Source organism: Dryobates pubescens, chromosome 17, assembly GCF_014839835.1.
Source record: "Dryobates pubescens isolate bDryPub1 chromosome 17, bDryPub1.pri, whole genome shotgun sequence".
Taxonomy (NCBI): Eukaryota; Metazoa; Chordata; class Aves; order Piciformes; family Picidae; genus Dryobates; species Dryobates pubescens.
The window spans coordinates 11,703,567-11,723,846 of NC_071628.1; the positions used below are offsets into that span (position 1 = coordinate 11,703,567).

Sequence of the window (20,280 nt, forward strand, 5' to 3'; positions counted from 1 at the left end):
TGGAAAGAAAGATTTGATTACATCTGCTGGGGCTGATTTGTAAACCAATGATAATTAATCCTCCTGCATTGCAGGTTCAGTGTTTTGGCCAAAGGCTGTTCTTTCATCCCCAAGTTCTTGTACTGATGTGGGCATGTCTTTGTGCTGCTCCTGCTTTACCTTGTTAGGCCACCTCAGTGAGAGACTCTCTTTTTCTCTTTACTAGCAGTGTCTTGATTAACATTGTGTCTGTGATGGCTTTGTAGGACTAGAAATGAGATAATCAGTTTATCACCAGTCACATACTGGTGAAATGATGTTACATCTAAGTCTAGAAGCTCTCAGTAGAGGCAGGAATGATGGTAGATAACAATGAATAGTGCAAATTATGGGAACACAGGTGAGTTAATTCCACAAGGGAGTTGCTGAATGTTTGAAACAGAGGGAGGATTTTTCTACATATCTATCCCTGTCTCCTCATCTTCATATCCAGTGCCACAAACCCTTCTGATTCATGTCAGCTTGATGAGCTGGAAGAACCTGCTGAGCCTGTGACAGCTGTGGCCAGAGGATTAGCAGCTTCTTTCACTCTTCAATTCTGCTTTTAGACTGAGTTATATCTTTACTGAATATTAGCAGCCTGGTGGGTTGGGGAAATTAAATTTCACAAAGGCTGCAATCTGGAAAGCCCACATTCAGAAGTGTGAAAATAAAATGGGAAGGTTTTAATGTAGTGACTACTTAATGAGTAGATCCTATGGCCTCGAGCCTTGGGGCTTTTATGGAGGTAAGGTTACTTCAGAGTAACAAGGGATGTGAATTTAAAGGGGAAGTTCAAGAATAAATGCTAACCTGGCGTTCTTGTCTCAGAAGAAGGGACCCTTTCCTGGTTTAATTTTATGCAGTTCCAGCATGTATTTTCTCATACATTCATTAGCTCTTTCATAGCTGTTATTTCCATTGTTTCTCGGGTAGAAAAGTTTGTGACAGGGCTGGCTGAATTGGCTCATCATCCCCTTTGGTGGGTGTCTCATGTGAGGAATTATCCTGGCCATTTCCTGCCAGTGCCTTGTCCTTCCTCCTTGGGGCTGTGCCAGTGGCTCTGCCAAATGCCCACCATGATCAATGTCCTCCTCCCCTTGGAAGTGAGCTTGCTCTCACCTCTGCTTCTCCCTCGTGTGAATCTGGCAAGCCAGGGCCAATGCATCTAGAGCATGCGCTGAGTGAAGCTGGCAAACTCCCATGTGCTGCTCCTGCTCCACTCCCTCTGTACCCCAGCCAGCTGACATGCATGTTCACCCTACCTTAATGAAATGGTGATGTGGGAAAAAATATTGGCAGGAGCACACCGGCCTTTCCCCTCCAGTGTGCTGTTGTGATATGGGGAACATGGGAGGAAAGCACTTTAAATACTTGAAGCTTCCCCTAAAAGAAATGGCAGCTGTATAGAAGAGCACTGCTCATATATTACAAGCACCATGAGCTGCCAAGAATTTTTTTTCCCTTCTACACACTCATGTCATCTTGTGACCTCTCCCTGCTTGATTTATTTGGTAGTTTCTCTCCATGGGAAGGCAGCAGGATGGGTGTGTTACAGCCTATGAATGTTCAGCCTATGCCAGCTTATTTGCATTCCCTCCGATGAATATACCTGGTGTGTTTTTAAATGTCTGGTTGATGTAGCACTGCCTTGTCCTGTGAACGTTTTTCTGTGACATCTTGAAATAAAAGTTTAGATCTGTCAAGATTGTTTTTCTCCCAAAGGAAGAGATTTTGTATGAGATTATTTTTTTTTTCCTGGCTCATGTGGCTGCCTCAGGAATGTTTGCCATCTGATACACTTGTGTGTAGATGAGAGCAAAGGCAGGTATTTTTTAACCTCGTGTAGGCAGCTCGGTCAGTATGATGAATGAGTTTATTATTCTGTAAGGTGCTTATTACATTATGCTTCTCTTTGCCTTTTTCTTTAGGGAGAACTCTTTAACCACTTCAGGGATTGATTGCATTTGATTAGAGAGTAGTTGGTCTTTTGAATCCATTACCCTGTATGAAAGTCCACAAGTTTATTCCATTTTCTGATGCATCTGGAATTGCGCTGTGTGTGCATTGTATGAATGAGAACCAAATGCTGAGGGTTTTTTTCAAGAACCCATTTCAAATGATGAGTGGCCTTTTCTTATGAAAGTATAATACAGGAATGCAGGTAGGAGTGGAAAAGAGCCTGCAGGCTCGTCCTGCCCAGAGCAGCTTTCAAATAGTAGCATTTCTCTTCTTTACTCTTTCTCTCCACTCCTCCTTCCTTTGAAACTGAACATTCTGGTTCATCTTTTCATGAAAAAAAGAAAATTTTCTGGTTTGGTTGACCTTCCCTACTCTGATGGCTTCCCCTGCCTTCTGCCTTGACTGGAGATCACCTTCTGGGGAGATGGAGGGTGGTGAGGAGTATTTTCTTTCTGGTCTCACATAGCCAAAAGTAAGCCAGTTTTGGGGGGCATAGACTGGGTTACCTGACAGGAGCCTTTGCAAGCCTCATTTTTCATTGTTCCTTGAAATCATACACTCTTTAGTTTCCTAGACATGCCCAACATGATTGCTCACAGGCCAGTGTAGTGTCTCTGCTCTGAAATGGTGACTGGATTTATATGAGAAGTGAATGTACAGGCTGATGCCTGCAAAGTTTAATGTTATGACATCTCCCTGTGAGCATGATGAGGAAGACTGAGTGGATAAGTATGATGTACCTGCAGCATCCAGCTCCTCTGAACTGTTTCCATGAGCACTGATTTAATCTCCTAAGCTTCTACTTAGGTTTTCTCATCTCTGCAGGAAAGCAGTGTTTCTGAAATGCCTGACTGACAGAGGGATTTAAGCAAAAAGAGGTAGAGCCAGCTTCCAGGCAGTTTCACTAATTGCAGCCTATTACAAATTTAACAGATGAACTGTCAGGTTTTTGAAGGTGTGTGATCACCACAACCTTTTCTTGGAATTTGCACTGGCTATGGAAAGAATTAACCTGTAAGATGCTAAGCTAATGTAGTGCATTACATCACTCAATAAAGTGTTCCTTGGTTTGCAATTTGCAGGCTTCATTACTCTTTTTATCATGTCTTTGAAAGTATTGGACTGTGGTATAAAAGATATCTTTGGTGTGGTTTTGTAATATAGTTGTATTTACTCAAAGATTATTGTAGGAGGTATGGAAATATTTCATTCTTCTGAGTCTGCTTCCAGTGAGTAAAGCTTCTGTCTTTCAGTGACATGGGTCATTTTATTAGTTTTTCCTTTCAGATGTCTAATTTGATAGGCACAGGAGGACTGAAACTATACTTTTTATCCCTAAAAATTTCTGAACATTTCGTAGCTTCTAAAATAAATTCTGTAACTTGAGAAGGTAAACATTTGTAAGTATTTCAGCTGTCTGATATAAGAATTTTACAGAAGTAGTCTGTATATAGCACTTTCCTTGAAGTTTTGGGAAAGCATCCTGGTTTTTCTAGGTTGGTGGTAGCTTTTCCTCCTATTCCTCTGACCATCCATGACATGAAGTCCTTGTATCATCATCCTTTTTTTGCATTGTCAGAACCCTACATAAAATGCTTGATTTTCTTTGAATTTAAATCTCTGCAATTGCACTTATATTTGCTGCATCTCTGTTGTGTGACTTAGATGGAGGAGGGCAGCTTTGCTTATACCTCTACCTGTCAGCCAGCCATTCAAAAAGGTGTTTTGACCCTGAGAGGTGATGTCTGCATGGTGTGTGTTGCCCAGCATTGGCTGCAGAGTCATTTCTCCCTCTTTCTTTCCCTGTTTATTCCCATGCAAAAACAACTTCAAAGGTCCCAGCCATCTGGCCCACCTCTGATATGATCTTTCTGGTGAAACTGAGTGGTAGGAAATGGCAGAAAATGGTGTGTTTATTTGAAGGCGATGACGCAAAAAGAGGGACTCACTGAAGCTGAGCAATTTCTAAGCAAGCAAATAAAAGCATCAGCACAGAGGTCAGAAGTTAGGGAGGGGACAGAGGCAAGTGAAGATCTTTCTCTGCTAAATTTAATTCACACTTTTATGCTAAATGTAATTGATAGTTTAGGGGGAAAAAAAAGCTGCTTGGAATACATAGTAAATGATGTTGCCAGGATACTTCCTGATCATGTTAATTAAACTGTCCCCCAGACTTGGCTTAATTACTGCATAATTTGCATATTGGAACTGATGGTACACATTACTAAAGAAAGCTGCTTTTTTTTTTTTTTTAGCAGAAAGAACATTGTACATGAATTAATTTCCAGGGGAAGTAGTCTCTAGACTCATATAATGATGTATCTTGAAAACAAAGTTAAGATTTTTGATAATGAACTGGCATATATCTCACTCATTTTTGCAAGGTTACATTTTATGCTTGTTACACCAAGTTCCTCAGAGACCACATTCCAGCAGCTTTCCTATTGCTGGCTATTTCTTTACTTACAAGAGCCACTGGTGCTTTCAGGGTTGCTGGTGCTGAAGTATGTATTAGTTAACTTGTGTAAAGTGGCAGAATATTTGTTGTGAGGCCCATGTTTGATACTGCATGCACACTGCTGGTGATGCACCTCCCCACCCTCCCAAGTTAAACTCATGATTAAGAGATCGTTTTCTCCTTGTCTTGTTTTTCGGTTCTTGTTTGTTGGTTTGGGGTTTGTTTGGTTTTCTTTTGTTTTAATTTCTGACACGTCTCTGCTATCCTACTTGTGGAAGCTCAAGGTCAACTGGAGAAATACAGAAATTTCTCTTTGCTCTGCTACTCAGAGGACAGCCTTGTTGGTGAACACTCTACTTGGAGGCCCATGGCCATCCTGGGTGCCTGCCTGTAATGCTGAAAAGAAAGGATTTGGGATTTGCATTTCTGCCAGGGTGACTTTATAGCTCCTGTCCCTGCTGTTGCTTTGAGTTCAGTGACGTTCCTGCAGCTGTGTTTAACTGCAGGACCAAGGAAAAAGAAGACAAAACATCAAAATTCCTCCTTGAAGTAAGAGAGAAACTGGATGGGGGGGGAAGAAATTTTCTGAGTACAGCCATTTCCAGTTTAGAATGCTAATTGCTTTTGATGATATTGTTGCTCAGATGTGCATTTCCGATGCAGCTTCTGCTTTTTAATTCTTTCTCTGATCTGTTTTTAAACAGGTGATCATAAACAGCACAATCACACCTAACATGACCTTCACTAAAACATCACAGAAGTTTGGCCAGTGGGCAGACAGCAGAGCAAATACTGTGTTTGGTTTGGGCTTTCCCTCTGAGCAGCAGCTGACCAAGGTAATGGAGCTCACTGAATTTCTGAGCGGGTTTCTTGTTAATGAAGAATTGCATATACCCAGCTGACCTCTTCTGAACTGCGTGCTTTCACAACTCCTCTTCATCCATCCAGGTTCCCATCTCCTATAACTCCCCAATATCTGTATATACAGAAGCAGGAAGTATTGCAAAATTTGTAGTCAAAACAATAAATGAAATCATACCACTGACAATGGTACCAGTGAGGTGATCTCAACAGTATCTGGCCCAGCATTCCTGGAAGCATTCATGTTTGTTGTGTTCACCATATTAAAACAACATGAACTTGGTAGTATTTTTTGGCATCTCCCTGGTCTATGTGCTCATTTCAGCTGAAAGTGGCATCAGAAGTGAAGGTACCACTGATATGGCAGTACTGTTGGCATTAGGGATGCCTAATGTGTCTGAAAGAAGAGAATTGCTGTCACAGCCTCAGAAATTGCATTTTGATGGCTTGCTGCTGTTGGTAGCTAACCAAGGTGAAGGAGCTGCCAACCCCTGGGGCTTGCTGGTGCCCTTGTTTTGCAGATACCACTGTTAGTGGAGATGTGCTTTCAGGAGGCTCAGTAAACTGATGTGCATTAAAAGACTACTGCAATTTTGGTGTTTCAGCTTAGTGGTGTGATTTGCAGACCTGACCCAAAGCTGCTTTATTGTAGACCTGAGGAGGTGGCAGTGAGTCATGGCAGTGTTATGGGGATGAGTAGCCCAGGAGGTCTGATACCAGGTTGATGGCAGAGTTGTCTCAGAGGTCAAACCTGGCCATGAGTTTGGTATTAATACAACACTTCCCTGGACCAGGCACTAGCTACAACTCCAGACTTGTAAAGTCTAGCTCTGCATATTGTCGTGAGCCACCAGCAATTTTAAGTGTGTCCTCTGCCATTAGATTTTGCCAAGTGTTTGTTTGTTCATGTAGTAAAAACCTCCCTACTTACCCAATACATAGTTGACACCTGAGGCATGGCTGCTTGGCACTGAGTTTTTTCAGTTGGCTCAAATTTGTGTCCTTGGGCATGGCACAAATTCTCTCATGTTGGGCTCAGTGATCTTGAAGGTCTTTTCCAGCAGAAATGATTCCATGATTCTATGATCTTCAAGAACAGTTTGTTTTAAGTAACAGATAAGCATGAGACAATGCAACCTTGGGACACCAAGTAAAAGAATTAGCACCAATGGATGGTAATTTTTAATCCTAGATTACTGAGCTCACACCTCTGTAACATGACAGGTGCTTACACAGTATCTTGGTGCTGGCGAGGGTTAAACATGCACTGTGGGGAGCAGATGGTGCAGAGACTGGCTCAGGAGGTGAGAGGTGTAAGAAACCATGAGATACATTTCAAGTTCCTTTCACCATAATCTGAGAGATTTAAAAACATTCTCCCAAAATGTCCAAACACGTACTTGGATAAATGTAATGCTGCTATCAGGAAACAGCTCCTTAATGCCATGCAGCCAGGCTAGAGCCAATCTGACAAGTGTGTCATGTGGGCACAGGGGCCTCAGCACCAGCGATGTTTCTCTCCAGATTGGTTTGTGCATCTGTTTGCACTGCATGAGCTTCTGAAGAGGCCACTGCTGATAATACAGCTTTCTACTTGCAGGAAGAGCTTTTCAAATCAGCAGAAAGACTCTGTGGTCAGAATACCAAAGGGGACCTTAAAGGCAGCACTGCTGAAAATGGCTTGTGATAACAGTTACCTAGCTGGAAAATGTAAGATAACCTGGTTTATTGCCACCAGGCAAAACTATGGGACAAGGATACCCCGTAGCAACCATGCTTTTCACTTTAATTTTCAAACCATTAGCAAGAAAGATCAGAGATGATGGGCAGATTATAGATGTGTAAGTGTACCGGGAGTAGTAAAACCAAGTTTCAGTTTCTGTCGATATCATGCTCTTATAAAAGATATAAATCAAAGCTTGACAGTTTTACAGGAACTAATTGAAGCTTTTAGCCAGGAATTGGAAAGACTCACTAGAACACCACTAAACCAGAGATCAATAGCCCTGGCTTTAAATAAATAAATAAATCTGAAAAATGTCTGCTGAAAACAATGAATAATAATGAGGCAGGAGAAGAGGTTAGCACACCTAAAAATGTCTGCATTTTTAAGTATATTGATTGGACTAATAAAAGACATTGCCTGTTTCTAATACTTTGCTTCTCTTGAGATATTTAAGCATTAATCCATACCTAGAGGGAAAAGCAATTTAAATTAAAAATGAGCCATTAATGAAAACTGCATTCAGTGACCTAGTAACCTAATTACCATTCACATTGATTAGGAGAATCCCACAACTTAAAGATGATGTTCCCAGGGTCCTTTTCCCCTCTTGCAGGAGTTGCTGACCCTTCTTTTCATTCCTCTCACCCTGTGCCTCAAAAAGTTCTCAAGACATCATTCAGACATTGCTGCAGTGAAGCTGAAACAGGAATCGAAACAGAATTAATGGTGTGCTTGGGTGTGATGAAGAGGCAGGGTGGTGATGTATTTTGCACATAAGTTGGTCAAGTAAGATTTCTGCCAGAATTCAGGATGCTTCAACACAAACATGCTGTCTGAGGAGCTCTATATAGTCCTAGGGCATTAGTGGCAAAGTTTTATATGGGTAAGAAACCCAGTAAACCCAGACTTTCCACATCATAAAGCAACTGCACTGGGAAGCACTGGACTTGATTTCTATGCATGCATGTTGTGTGTGTGGTATTTCACAGGTGCTGTGTTGCAGGGCAGAAAGCTTGAAGCAGTGCCTGCTCCTGGCCCCAGCATGCAGCCCAGGCCACTGGTCCACCTGGCATGGGCGCTGGCAGTGCACTGGCTGTTCTAGAGCAAATTACTGACCCCTTTCTTGTTTGCTGCCAAACTGCCTGATACCGAGGGCTCATCCAGAAAAAAACACAGGCAAAGCCATGTGTGCATTGTGGGTCACAGCACAGTGGTGCTCCCCAACGAGAACTTTGCATCACCCAGCCTTCTGCAAACCCAGAGGGCGTTGAAATATTTATGAGACTGCTTTGGGTGGGAGCAGCTGTTTCATCTGACATTGCCACAACTTGGCAGGAGGAGACGTAAAATATAATGCCAGATCAGGAGCTTAAAAGTTACACATGCAAAATAATGTTCTTTAATGTATAAAATGCAAAGGAGGTCTATTTAAATATGTATTTATTTCTCCAGGTGTCAAGCTGGCTGCAGGTTTGAACAGCCTTTAAATAATCTGCGCAATACACAGTGGCATCCTCGAGTTCCCATTAAATTTCACTGGCCAAGACTCAAAATCAAACAGTGCTCATGGGCTGCAGCAGTGTAAGACTAAAAGGCTCCCCACATGTTGTAGCAACAAATCTTTTCTGTATTGCAGCTTAGTCTTGCAACTTCATGGAGCATGGGAAGACACGTTATGTAATCCATGATCAACTATTGGAGTGGTGGTTAGTAGGGCTTTCTCTTACTCCAGTGGCTTTTTTACCAATTTCCATAGAATAGAATCATAGAATCAACAAGGTTGGAAAATACCTCAAAGATCATTAAGTCCAACCTGTCACCCAAGTCCTCATGACTAGTAGACCACAATGCTAAATGCCACGTCCAATCCCCTCTTGAACACCTCCAGGGACAGTGACTCCTCCACCTCCCTGAGCAGCACATTCCAATGGCTAACAACTCTGTGAAGAACTTTCTCCTCACCTCAAGCCTAAACTTCCCCTGGCACAGCTTGAGACTGTGTCCTCTTGTACTGGTGATGGTTGCCTGGGAGAAGAGTCCAAGCCCCTCCTGGCTACAAGCACCCTTCAGGAAGTTGTAGACAGCAGTAAGGTCTCCCCTGAGCCTCCTCTTCTCCAGGCTAAACAATCCCGGCTCCCTTGTACCTCTCCTTGTATTTCGGGGAATATTATCTGCCCACAGACAAGGATGGAGGAAAGGGAAGATGAAGGGAGCAAAAATGGAAGGAAATGGATTTTTTTATTTGATTTGGAATATTTATTACTCCTTGAGATGACATTTGTCAAGTTTTCATTTACTAAACAGATAATTTCATTTTCTAACTATGAATGGCACATTTTAAAAGTACTCCCTATTGTTGCAATAGTTTGATAGCTCAAAGTCCACTTGGATCTTGGAGATGGCACAGGATTTTGTGGTATCAATTATTTGAGAATTATGTTTGAGAGAGAAGAAATCAGTTACAGAAATAAGGCATCTCTAATTTCTGCCAGTGATTAGACAGTGTGGCCATGCCATCACTCTCAGAGACAGCCTCAAGATCTGGGTAGCTTCAGAAATGCCTGGTCTGCTGTTGTAGTAATTAGTGTTGGTAATGCTACACAAGCTTGGGCTGTCACCACCATGTTGCTGCACTCAGAAGAGTAATCAAGTGAAAGACTTTAATTTCATAATAAGCCAAGTAATCCTCAGTAGCTTTCAAAAACAGACTGTTAGTAAAATGTAGCAGGCATTAATTAGCTAAGAATGAAGAAGCAGCAGCAGCAGAACTCTTTATGGACTGACTGTTTCCAAGTGTATGGGGTAAGGAAAAAATAGAGGCAGTCTTTCACTGCTGTTTCTGTAACAGTCATCTTTACATTTGTAACAACAAGAAGAATGGATAATATTTTGACTCTTAAAGCTGAAGATTTGTCACTGAGATGGTGAAAAAATTATTTTCTCCTGTTTCTAAAAGCCCATGTGTTAAATACATGGGCTGGTAAACTAAAGTCATAACTGAAATCTATTGAGCAATGAGATCGTTATTGACTTCGTATTGAAGATTAGTTTTGCTCAGTCACATACACTTTTCTTATTATTATGAATATGTGTAAAAATGTCCTTTTTATCTCTGCTGACATAGATTTGCACAGCATCTCCTGTCTGCTTTATGAAGATAGCTGCAAAAATAAGATTTGATAGATTGCTTCCAATTCTTTCTGTCTTTTCATATTTCATATAGTCCATGAAGCACCCACCATAAATTTTTCATACTTGCCATAAAGATTTATTGTAAAAGAGAGACTCAGAACAGCCCTTTACTATTTGCAGGAAACCCAAGTGTAGATACTGCTGTTGATACAATATTTTAGAAGTAATCAGTTTGTTATCTCTGTTTTGTCACAGCAGGAGATACATTTTGTGTAAAGCTGGAATTAAATCACTTAAGGCAAAAATGTAATGTAGTTGTTTCTAATGATCTTTATAGTGCTACAAAGGTAATCAAGTCGTTTGTGTGTGTAGTGACTGTACATGCCATCAGATAGCAACTACTGCCATCTGAGAGCACATACTTTGCATATGCAAATTCAGCTGTTGTATAGAAAACAGCTGGATTTAAGAACTTGATCTTCATTCATAAGCATCATCACAGAGCGTAGCCTACGCCCAAAAATTCACTTGGCTTTGACAATGTGCTTCATCCATGGGCTTTAAGAATGATGTATGTGAAAACTGTCATCTGGGTGTGTTATACAAAACACAGGTGCCTCCAAATAAAAGTCCACATTTCTCTTAGATCATTTGGAGAAGATTTGTTCTACTAATCTTTATAGTCCCAGTATTTTACTGAGAGGGAGCATGTTAAACACCTGCTGTAAATATGAAAGTTAGAAGATGAGTAGTAAGTGGATAAAGATTCTCCCTTTCCTTGGCTGTAAAATAAGATGTTGGGTTTATGCTTTTATTTACAGTTTTGTTGTGTTATGAATTATCTGGAGATATAATGGCAATACTTTCACTTACTGTGCAACAAAATACATCTATTTTTATTTTTAATGTGTCTTTCCTTTCTAGCATTTCAAGTTACTCAAAACACAGGCAGGCAAGACCCAGCTGCTTTGGCAGGAAGACAGAGCTACCCATGCATTAGTGAATACATCTTAATTTAAACAAAAAATAAATATTATGTAGTATGCCTTTCCTATCATCTCTGCAATTCAACATCTAAACCCTGAAACACTGTTGAAAGTGTTTAAAATCTCTGCAAGTCTGACTGGCTGCAATAATACCTGTCTTTCAAAAGTGCCAGGCTGACTTCGGAGCAGATGTCCTACAGCAACTTGTAGAGATTGGAACAATTTCTTTTCATTGTTATCTTTTCTTTCCCCTGCCTCCCCCAGTTTGATATAACCCTCTTACAGGAAGCATTCAGGCCCTTTCCTTGAAGTCTTCTGTCTTTATTTTTGCCAGTAAAAACAAAACTAGACTAGAAACCCTGCGTTTTCTTATGACCCCATCATACCTTTGGATCTACTTTCTTCTTATTTGGTTCTGTGTCTCGATAATGCCTTGCTTGCACCCTGCAGATGAGCTCATTTGCATTCTTTAATTTAATTGACTTGCTCTTAGGAATAGAACACATTGATAATTTTTTTTAATCCAAACATGTCTTTTGTACTTTCAACTCTCATTGACTGTCAGCACCAAGTGCAACAGAGGAGGGAGAGGAAATAAATGAAACAAAACCAGATCAAACCAGGAGACACTAATAGCTCCTTTTTCTCCATGGGTTGTTGCTGTGATTTACACAGGCGCAGAGATGTCCTCCTTTTAGAAACACTCCTGTTCCTTTTGAAAGGACTTCCCTGCCAAAGAATTCAAATGTTCTTTTCTTGCCAAAAAAATGTAAATTGCCAGGCAGTTGTTCACTTTTGGATATCTATGCACCATATAAAGATAGTAATCGGAATAGCTTAATAGATAGAACAGAATAGAATTAACCAGGTTGGAAAAGACCTTTGAGATCATCGAGACCAACCTATCGTCCAGCACTATCTAATCAACTAAACCATGGCACCAAGCATCCCATCCAGTCTCTTCCTAAACACCTCCAGGGATGGTGACTCCACCACCTCCATGGGCAGCCTATTCCAATGGCCAATCACTCTTTCTATGAAGAACTTCTTCCTAACATAGGAAGGATAGATCTTTTTTATAAATATCTTTCATGCTTTTTCCAGTTTGCAGAGAAATTCCAAGAAGTAAAAGAAGCTGCCAAACTAGCAAGAGACAGATCTCAAGAGAAAATTGAGACCTCAAGCAATCATTCCCAGGTCTGTAATTTAGTTTTTATGTATGTATGTATGCAGGGTAAATATTTTGATAAAGTTAAATTTTCTAATGGCTTGTACCAGCTTCAGGCAGCAAGCTTAAGGTATATAAAATGAAGACTGGCAAAGGTAATTGTCAGCTGCTGGACATCAACATTGTTAGAGGAATATTTTTCACCCTTCCATGGTCTTGGCTTTCATGAAATGTTGTGTGTTTTGCTTGTTTTTTTCCCAACAAGTTCTTGAATTGTTCATAATAACAGGGAAAAATATACATCCTTTGATTCGTACTGTTATGTATACTTGGGGAATCTAAGTCAGCATAGTGCTTCAGCAGACAGTGAATGAGGTTCATTGAGATACTTCCTGTTGTCATCTGACTAATCTAGTGTTGCAGGAGTGATTGACTTAGTGGCCATAGAGTTTCATTGCCTAGGTGTGACTAATAAAAACCTATTGTGAGGGCACAGAGGCAATGCTTTAGGGAGTGGTTGGAAGAGTATATCACAGAATGTTAGGGGTTGGAAGGGTCCTCGAAAGATCATCTAGTCCAAACCCCCTGCCAGAGCAGGATCACCTAGAGTAGATCCCACAGGAATGCATCCAGGTGGGTGTCGGATATCTCCACAGACTCCACAATCTCTCTGGGCAGTCTGTTCCAGTGTTCTGTCATCCTCACAGTGAAAAAGTTTTTTCCTCATATCTGTACCATACCCTTTTCTAGGCAGCACACCAAGTGCTTCTGTGCCCAGGGAGATCTGGGTGCCTTACAAACTGAAGAGATTTAGTGTTGTCCCATTCTCTTTATGATTATAATTTCATAGGCATTCATTTCAGTAGCGTTCTTGGCCTGGGATGATGTTTGGGAGAAGGTGAGATGAATTTTGATTAGAAAAGAATTCAGATGCATGATCAGAAGAAAAGCTGCTGAACATTCTTACTCTTGCAACTAACCCTCTTTGTGGAGTCCACAACTACTTATCTAAGAAGCTGACTTTAGATACTCATATTTTAAAGATTTTGGTCATGGTCTTTATAGTTCATTTTGTTCTCTGTTGGTGATCAGCACCAAGCAGTGCATGAATGGTAATGTTTAGAGGAACAGTATCTCTTTTTTCATTTTTGATTTGGACTTTCATGCTTCCAGGTGCACACACACAGGTGTATTGGCTCCTTGTATTGAAAAAGCCAAACAATCTTTGGAAAACACAAGCCTTGTCAGTTAAAACTCTTAAAACATCTTTTGTGAACACATTTAGTGGACATTTTGTTTATCATGTTTTCGTTCTTCTTAAACAGATCAGCTTTGCAACCAGGATGTGCAGGGTATGAGTTTGTTACCAGGAAAGCATATGCAGGCTGGGTCTCAGCAGGATGGTGTGGGATCAAGATTATAATGAAACTGGTTTTGTGGTGTTGTAGGAGATGCAATGTTCATTTGTGTGTTGTGCTGCAGGAATCTGGACGGGAAACACCATCTTCCACTCGAGCTTCTAGTGTGAATGGCACAGATGATGAGAAGGCATCACATGGTGGTCCTGCTGAGGCACATCTCAAGTCTGAGAATGATAAATTAAAAATTGCTCTAGCCCAAAGGTGAAGTTCCTTGAATACCTAAATTGCATTGGAATAGCATGCTGTAATTATCTGATGGCTAATCATATTAACAGAAGTTATTCAAATGTAATTACACTGATTTTAAATGATGCAGCAGAACTGATGAATGAGCAGATTTTAGCAAGTACCTCCCAGTACCCAGTTGACAGATAATTACCAGTTAGTTTTTTTTCCTGACTGACCTAGTTGGTGATGAAGTGAGATCTCTTTTATTCCACTGATGCCACCTCCTATAACCACCTGTGTTTGTGAAGTTTTAGAGCTACAGAAATAGCATTAAAGACACGGGGGAACAATTGCTACTGATAACATGTGAAAGCAAACTCTCCTCCTCTTTGAGTTTGCTACATTTACTTTGATGACAATAGATATGAATGCTTAAAATTATAAAAAGGAATGAACTCAACCATAAAAAAAGCTGAAGTGAGAAATATAATTTCACTGAGCTGTGGACAATGTCCCTTGAAGTCACATTTTTTTGCTATTTGCTTTGATAAACTATTTGAAAATGCTGAGAAGAGTAATTTGCAGCTGTAGTGAAAATACAGGCATTGAAATATGCAAAGTTACAACCTTAAAATAGACTAATTCTCTACTGGGATCTTGCCTTTTCTGCCTCTTGCATATGAATATATCTGTGAATGTGAAGAAAATCTAACAGGATCCAAGCTACTCTTAAAAAGACATTTAAAAATTGAAGCAGCAGCACCATAAGCAGTGTTACTCAGTAAGCAATGCTAAGGTTGCACATATTATAATCATCATATACCTCATCTCTATTTACATTTCAATGGTATAACCTATTTCAAATTATAACGTTTGCTTATTTCTCTTGCCGGGGACATCTCCACAGGCATGTATCAACTAGCATGTAGGGAGTTTCAAAGCCTTCCTTCCATTCACTCTAATCTTGTGTCTGTGCTGCAGGTTGAAGCTTTGGGGAATGGGTAGTTTAATTCTTCAGCATTATGTTACACTTAGATTTAAGGCTGAGCTTTAAAAAAAATAATCAAATATAGATACTGTGGCATCTTGTGTGCTGAATTATTGTACCATCTGCAAACGTGCCGAGTTCCTTTGTTGCACATGTACCATGCAACAGGTGCTTGGCACAGCGCAGCCATGCAGCTCTGCAGGTGAACACAGATTGTGAGCAGCACCCAGATAAACTCCTGTTTGTACATGATGCAGATGTTCCAGACACACAGGACACTTTCTGGAGTTCTCAGGTCCTTTGGTTTTGGCAGAGACAGAAAAATTAGGAATTACATTCTCCTTAAGCAGTCAATGGCTAAAGGCGATGACATACCCCTTGAGTATTCTTGATCTTATAACAAATTACTGGTAAACACACAGCAAAAGTGGATGAATTTGTGGTCAGGTAAAGAATAGTGATAGGCAGGATTATAGAGTGAAGGTCCCTAATGCATCTATTTTTCCTCAGTTCATCCAATGTGAAGAAGTGGGAGGTAGAGCTGCAGACGCTGCGGGAAAGCAATGCCCGGCTGACCACCGCACTGCAGGAGTCTGCTGCCAGCATTGAGCACTGGAAGAAGCAGTTCTCAGCCTGCAAGGATGAAAATGACCAGCTCAGGAGCAAGGTAACACAGCATATCCACAGGAGAACTTCTAGTTAGTTGCTCCTGCCTTGGCTCTTTCTCTTGGATTTCTGCTGCTTTGTCTTTGTGTGTGTTGTAGGAGACAGATTTTGTCTTTGAAATGCAGCTGCTTTCCTCTGCACACAGCAGGCAGGGAAGTTCAAAGAGCTGGGGATCCACAGGAGGATTGGTGCTGTCTCATCAGATGAAGCTCCCTGAATCTTGATTTGGGACGTTTGGTGTCAGCAGGGGTTGCTGACCAGGGTCAAAAAACAGAAAGATTTTAAAAGTGGGTTTCTCTTGCATATCCCTTTCAAAGCTCATTTAAATGCTGCCAGATGATGAATGAGCAGAAGGCATGGTTATGGCCTGGTCACCCGCAGGAAAGCAAGCTGGGAACCATTCAGTATTAGAAACAAATCCCAATGGTAGGCAGGAAAATGAGGACATGAGTTATGTCCTCAGCACTGCAGACTGCAAGCCAAGTTCTCCAGGGCTACTGTCAGACACATCTCACCCAGAAGCCTGCCAAGAGGCATCACCAAAGCCTTTTCCCCTCCGTTACTGACAGAACCTTTCTAGTAAGGTAAGAATGAGAGTGAGCAGCAGAAAACCATTCAGAATTTAAAAGCTTTAGAGCCTCTGTTTTGAGCAGTGGTACTGTGCTGTCTGTAACAGCCCCACATGGGACTGACGGCAACCCGGGCATGGGGGAAGCTTGGTTTCCATGAACACTGCTTGCAGGGACAGTTTCACCGTATTCATCTTAAATGTCTTTGTAAAAGCTGGATCAATTTTCTGCTCACTTAGGTGGATCACTGAGATGTTTGGAATAGAGATCATTTAAATTGCGTTAGTCTGTTGAGGATTTTTTTTGGGTGGGGGGGTTAATGTTTGCTTTCAAAGAAGGAAGGAATTCTGTATCTCTTTGTGTGTCAGTAGGCTGCAAATAATATTTCAGCATTGAAGGTGGCCTGGATTGTCTGTCAACAATTGAAGATCCACAGGGAGCAAGCATTTCCCAAGGCAGATGCTCTCTATCTAGCCACATGTATTTTAGGTGTTCACAGTGGTAATTCAGAGGTCAAACCAGATCTGTATTCACTGATGTTACATTAAAAAAAAATAAGATTGGTTGTTACATGTATACAGTCTCTTCTGGCTAGGGAAGAAGTGAGACACTGGAACAATAGGTTATAAGCAAATACCATAATTTCCAGCATAGTTTTTTTCATTTTTCCTCTATATTATTGCATAGAAAACTTGTTTTTCATTAGGAGCAGCTGATGAACGTGCCACACCCTCGGTAGCCGTAGCATGGATATGAAATTACCAAAACACTGCCTTGCTGCAAGGTTGTCATACTGGTGTATAGCCAGTCTGTGCAGCAACACTGTCTGTATAATGCACTTTTTCTTTACAGAGAGGTTTTTTGAGCTTTTCACCCAGATAAGTTCCTTGCTCAGTGCTCACGCTGCACCACTGCAATGCCCTGGGAAGTTCCTTCTCCTTCATTAATTAGGTCAGAATTTTTTGCATACTGCTCTACCTTCCACTGAGGGAAGTTATAATCCCAGAGCAACACGAAGTTGAGAATTAAAGTATCTACTTTAATGAGCTGGCCCATTGGCCTGTGGGAAGTGCATCTCCTGAGAACTAAATTCAGAGCTGGCAGGAGAAGGTATGGAGAAAGCAAAGCCCGTCCCTGGGCAAGAGAACAAAGTGTCATATGTTGCTCTGAACTGGTTCTCCCCCTGAAGTTTTGATGTTGTGTCCTTCATACTCTAACTAGAACAATAAGCAGCCCCTGAGGAGGCAAAGCTGAGAACACTGGAGAGATTTCTTCTTCTTGCTGCCTGAAGAAAACCCTTATAGTTTTGTGTTGGCTTCTTAGAAGTGAAGTACAGATTTTATCCACAGCTCCGCTTAATTTATCAGCTCAGTGTTTTGTGCATCCTTGAGTGCTTACATGAGATACCGTGCGAGAGAGAATAAACACAGTCCCAGGGCTTCCTAGTGGATGTGTAAATTGGCTCTTTTTAAGGAAAGAAGCGATAATTTGGTTGCAGTGAATCAAGTGCTGTGATTTAGGAAAGGGATTCATGAGAAATTAAAATTGCCCGTCCTGTTCTCTACTCACTGGAGCAATGCCCATTTACTGCAGCTGTGTCCTGCCCCAGATTTTCAGAAATTTGAAAAATTGCACCTAATGTCTGACATTTCTTAAAGATTGAAGAGCTGGAGGAACAGTGCAATGAAATAGATAAAGAGAAGGAAAGAAATGCGCAACTGAGTAGACGTCTCCAGGAACTGGAAACAGAACTTCAGGACAAAGAACTGGTAAGTGCCCAGAACACAGAAATGGCACACTTGGGAGTTTTAGTGGGTCTGGCTGGTCCTCACTTAGGGTGTAGATTTATGGACTGGCAGCCCAATGTGTCAGGGTGTTCGTAGAATCACAGAATCATAGAATGCTGTGGGTTTGGGTTAGAAGGGACCTCCAGAGATCAAGTCCAATCCCCCCTACCCAAAGCAAGACCACTTAGGGCAGGTCATACAGAAATGCATCTGGGCAGGTTTTGAAGATCCCTGTTGAAGGAGACTCCACAACCTCTCTGGTTGGAGCCTGTTCCAGTGCTCCACCACTCTCACAGTAAAGAAGTTTTTTCTCACGTTGAAATGGAATTTCCTGTGTTTATGTCCATTGCCCCTTGGCCTGTCGCTGGGTAACACCAAAAAGAGACTGGCTCCATCCTTCTGACAGCCATCCTTCAGATATTTGTAGACAGATATCTGTAGTCTGTTTCACAGGAGATTTCAAAACAAAGGGCAAGTTACCCTTTCTCTCCCCCATATTAGCATCTGGGACATTGCCTGTATATAGTTATTCTCCATTAGTTAAGTTTTCCCATCCAGCTCACATAAAATCTGTGGTCTTGCATGATTTGTCTTCTTATGGAAGAATAGAAAAAGAGGCTGAGAGGAGACTTTAACACACTCTACAACTGCCTGAAAGGAGGTTGTAGTGAGATGGCAGCCAGTCTGTTCTTTCAAGTAACAGATGATAATACAAAAAGAAACAGCCTCAAGTTGCACCAGGGGAGTTTTAGGTTAGACATTAGGAAAAATTCATTCACTGAAAGTGTTGTAAAACCCTGGAACAGGCTGCCCAGGGAAGTGGTGGAGTCACCATCCGGGAAGATATTTAAAAGCCATGTAGATGTGCTGCTTAGGGACATGGTTTAGTAGTGTCCTAGCAGTGTTGGGTTAATGGTTGGACTTGATGATCTTAAACATCTCTTTTAACCAAAACAGTTCTATGATTGTTGTGAACTAATGCTGAAAAAATGGGTGGAAACAATAAAAGTAGTTGAAGTTGTCCTGGAATTTCTAGATTAAAAAAAAAAAGTAATTATTGTTGTAATGCTGCTTTTGCAAACCTCAGAAGTAAGCAGCATCCTCTTCAGGATACACTGGATTCCTGTGAACTTTGGGTGAGAATGGAACTGCAGAGTATTGATGTATTTAGAACAAGAGAATTGGTGGGACTTGAAAACTTTACTGTCTGGTTCTGTGGAAGATCTTGACTTATGGTTTCTGTTACACTCATATGATGCTGCACGTTCTCCTGTTAGGGAAGAAATCATCTTTTGGTAGCCAAGAAATCTGCCTTTCAGACAGAACTGGTTTTGCTGTCTTGTCTCAGTACAGCTCAGAGAGGATATACCCCTGCTTAATCTTGAGACCATTGCCTACATGGGCAGTTTCTGGAGGAGGATCTTGCTCTCTCTTCAAGTCACAGAGTTTCCCTTGGACCTTCAAATGGGCTTTTCAGATGCTCTGACAAGCCTTCTGCAAAATGTGCAGACTTTCTTTGAGTCTTTCTCTACTGCTTACATTGGTGATGTCGGTGTGTGTACTTGAGTTGATTCAGTTTCCATTAGAGACGTGGATTCCCATCAAGTCATGTTACTCTATTCATGAACTTTCAGCTCGTCCTCTCAGTTTGGATAGTGATGCCAAAATCAAACACAAATTTCAGAGCTGTGAGGTTCCCAGAGGTGTACAGTGAAGGAGAGCTCATTATAGCTGTGCTCTGTAATGATGCCTCTATATATGCAGCTCATAATGCAATTGGCATTTTGTTGTGCTGCCATATATCATTGAAGAGTCATGTCTAATTTGCTATAAATTGCTTGTAGCATTACAACTCTCCCGAATTTCTCTCTTATTCAATGTGTCTGTTGCATATGTATGTGTTTCAGGTTAATATTTCCTTAATAGAATTAATGACACTTTTGCTAGAGATTGGATTAAACTGCTTTAGAAATAGAAAGCAAAAAATGTAGTGAAAAAAATGTATTCTAGTAGAAAATTAGCATGTGTTTGGGAATGCAGACATGCTATTTTGACTACTTCATATCCAAATATTTTGGAGAATACAATAAAATATACAAAGCCATTTAATACTTTCAAATTTTCATTATGTTTTAAATTGAAGTTTGCACTCATTTAATTTTTTTCCCCCGCTTTGTGTTTTCAAAGGAACTGGAAGAGCTCCGAAAGCAGGGTGAAGTTATACCACAGCTAATGTCAGAATGTGAATCTGTATCTGAACAATTACAGGTACCATTTCGCAGTAGAATTGATTTTAAAACAGTTGATGTATTTACTTGCTTCCTTGTAAATATACGGTGGTCTCTGTTCAGACTTCAGTGTTTGAAGGCA

The 20,280-nt window shown here is 41.0% G+C and overlaps 1 protein-coding gene across 1 annotated transcript in view; it reads left to right on the top strand.

The window, feature by feature from the left end:
- Positions 1 to 20,280, top strand: part of HOMER2 (homer scaffold protein 2) — a 58,854-nt gene that overhangs the window by 36,900 nt on the left and 1,674 nt on the right. The window contains exons 3-8 of the mRNA XM_054169152.1: positions 5,143 to 5,274; positions 12,248 to 12,340; positions 13,794 to 13,933; positions 15,399 to 15,555; positions 17,782 to 17,892; positions 20,098 to 20,178. Coding sequence (XP_054025127.1) covers positions 5,143 to 5,274; positions 12,248 to 12,340; positions 13,794 to 13,933; positions 15,399 to 15,555; positions 17,782 to 17,892; positions 20,098 to 20,178 — 714 coding nt within the window. The remainder of the gene's footprint in view (positions 1 to 5,142; positions 5,275 to 12,247; positions 12,341 to 13,793; positions 13,934 to 15,398; positions 15,556 to 17,781; positions 17,893 to 20,097; positions 20,179 to 20,280) is intronic.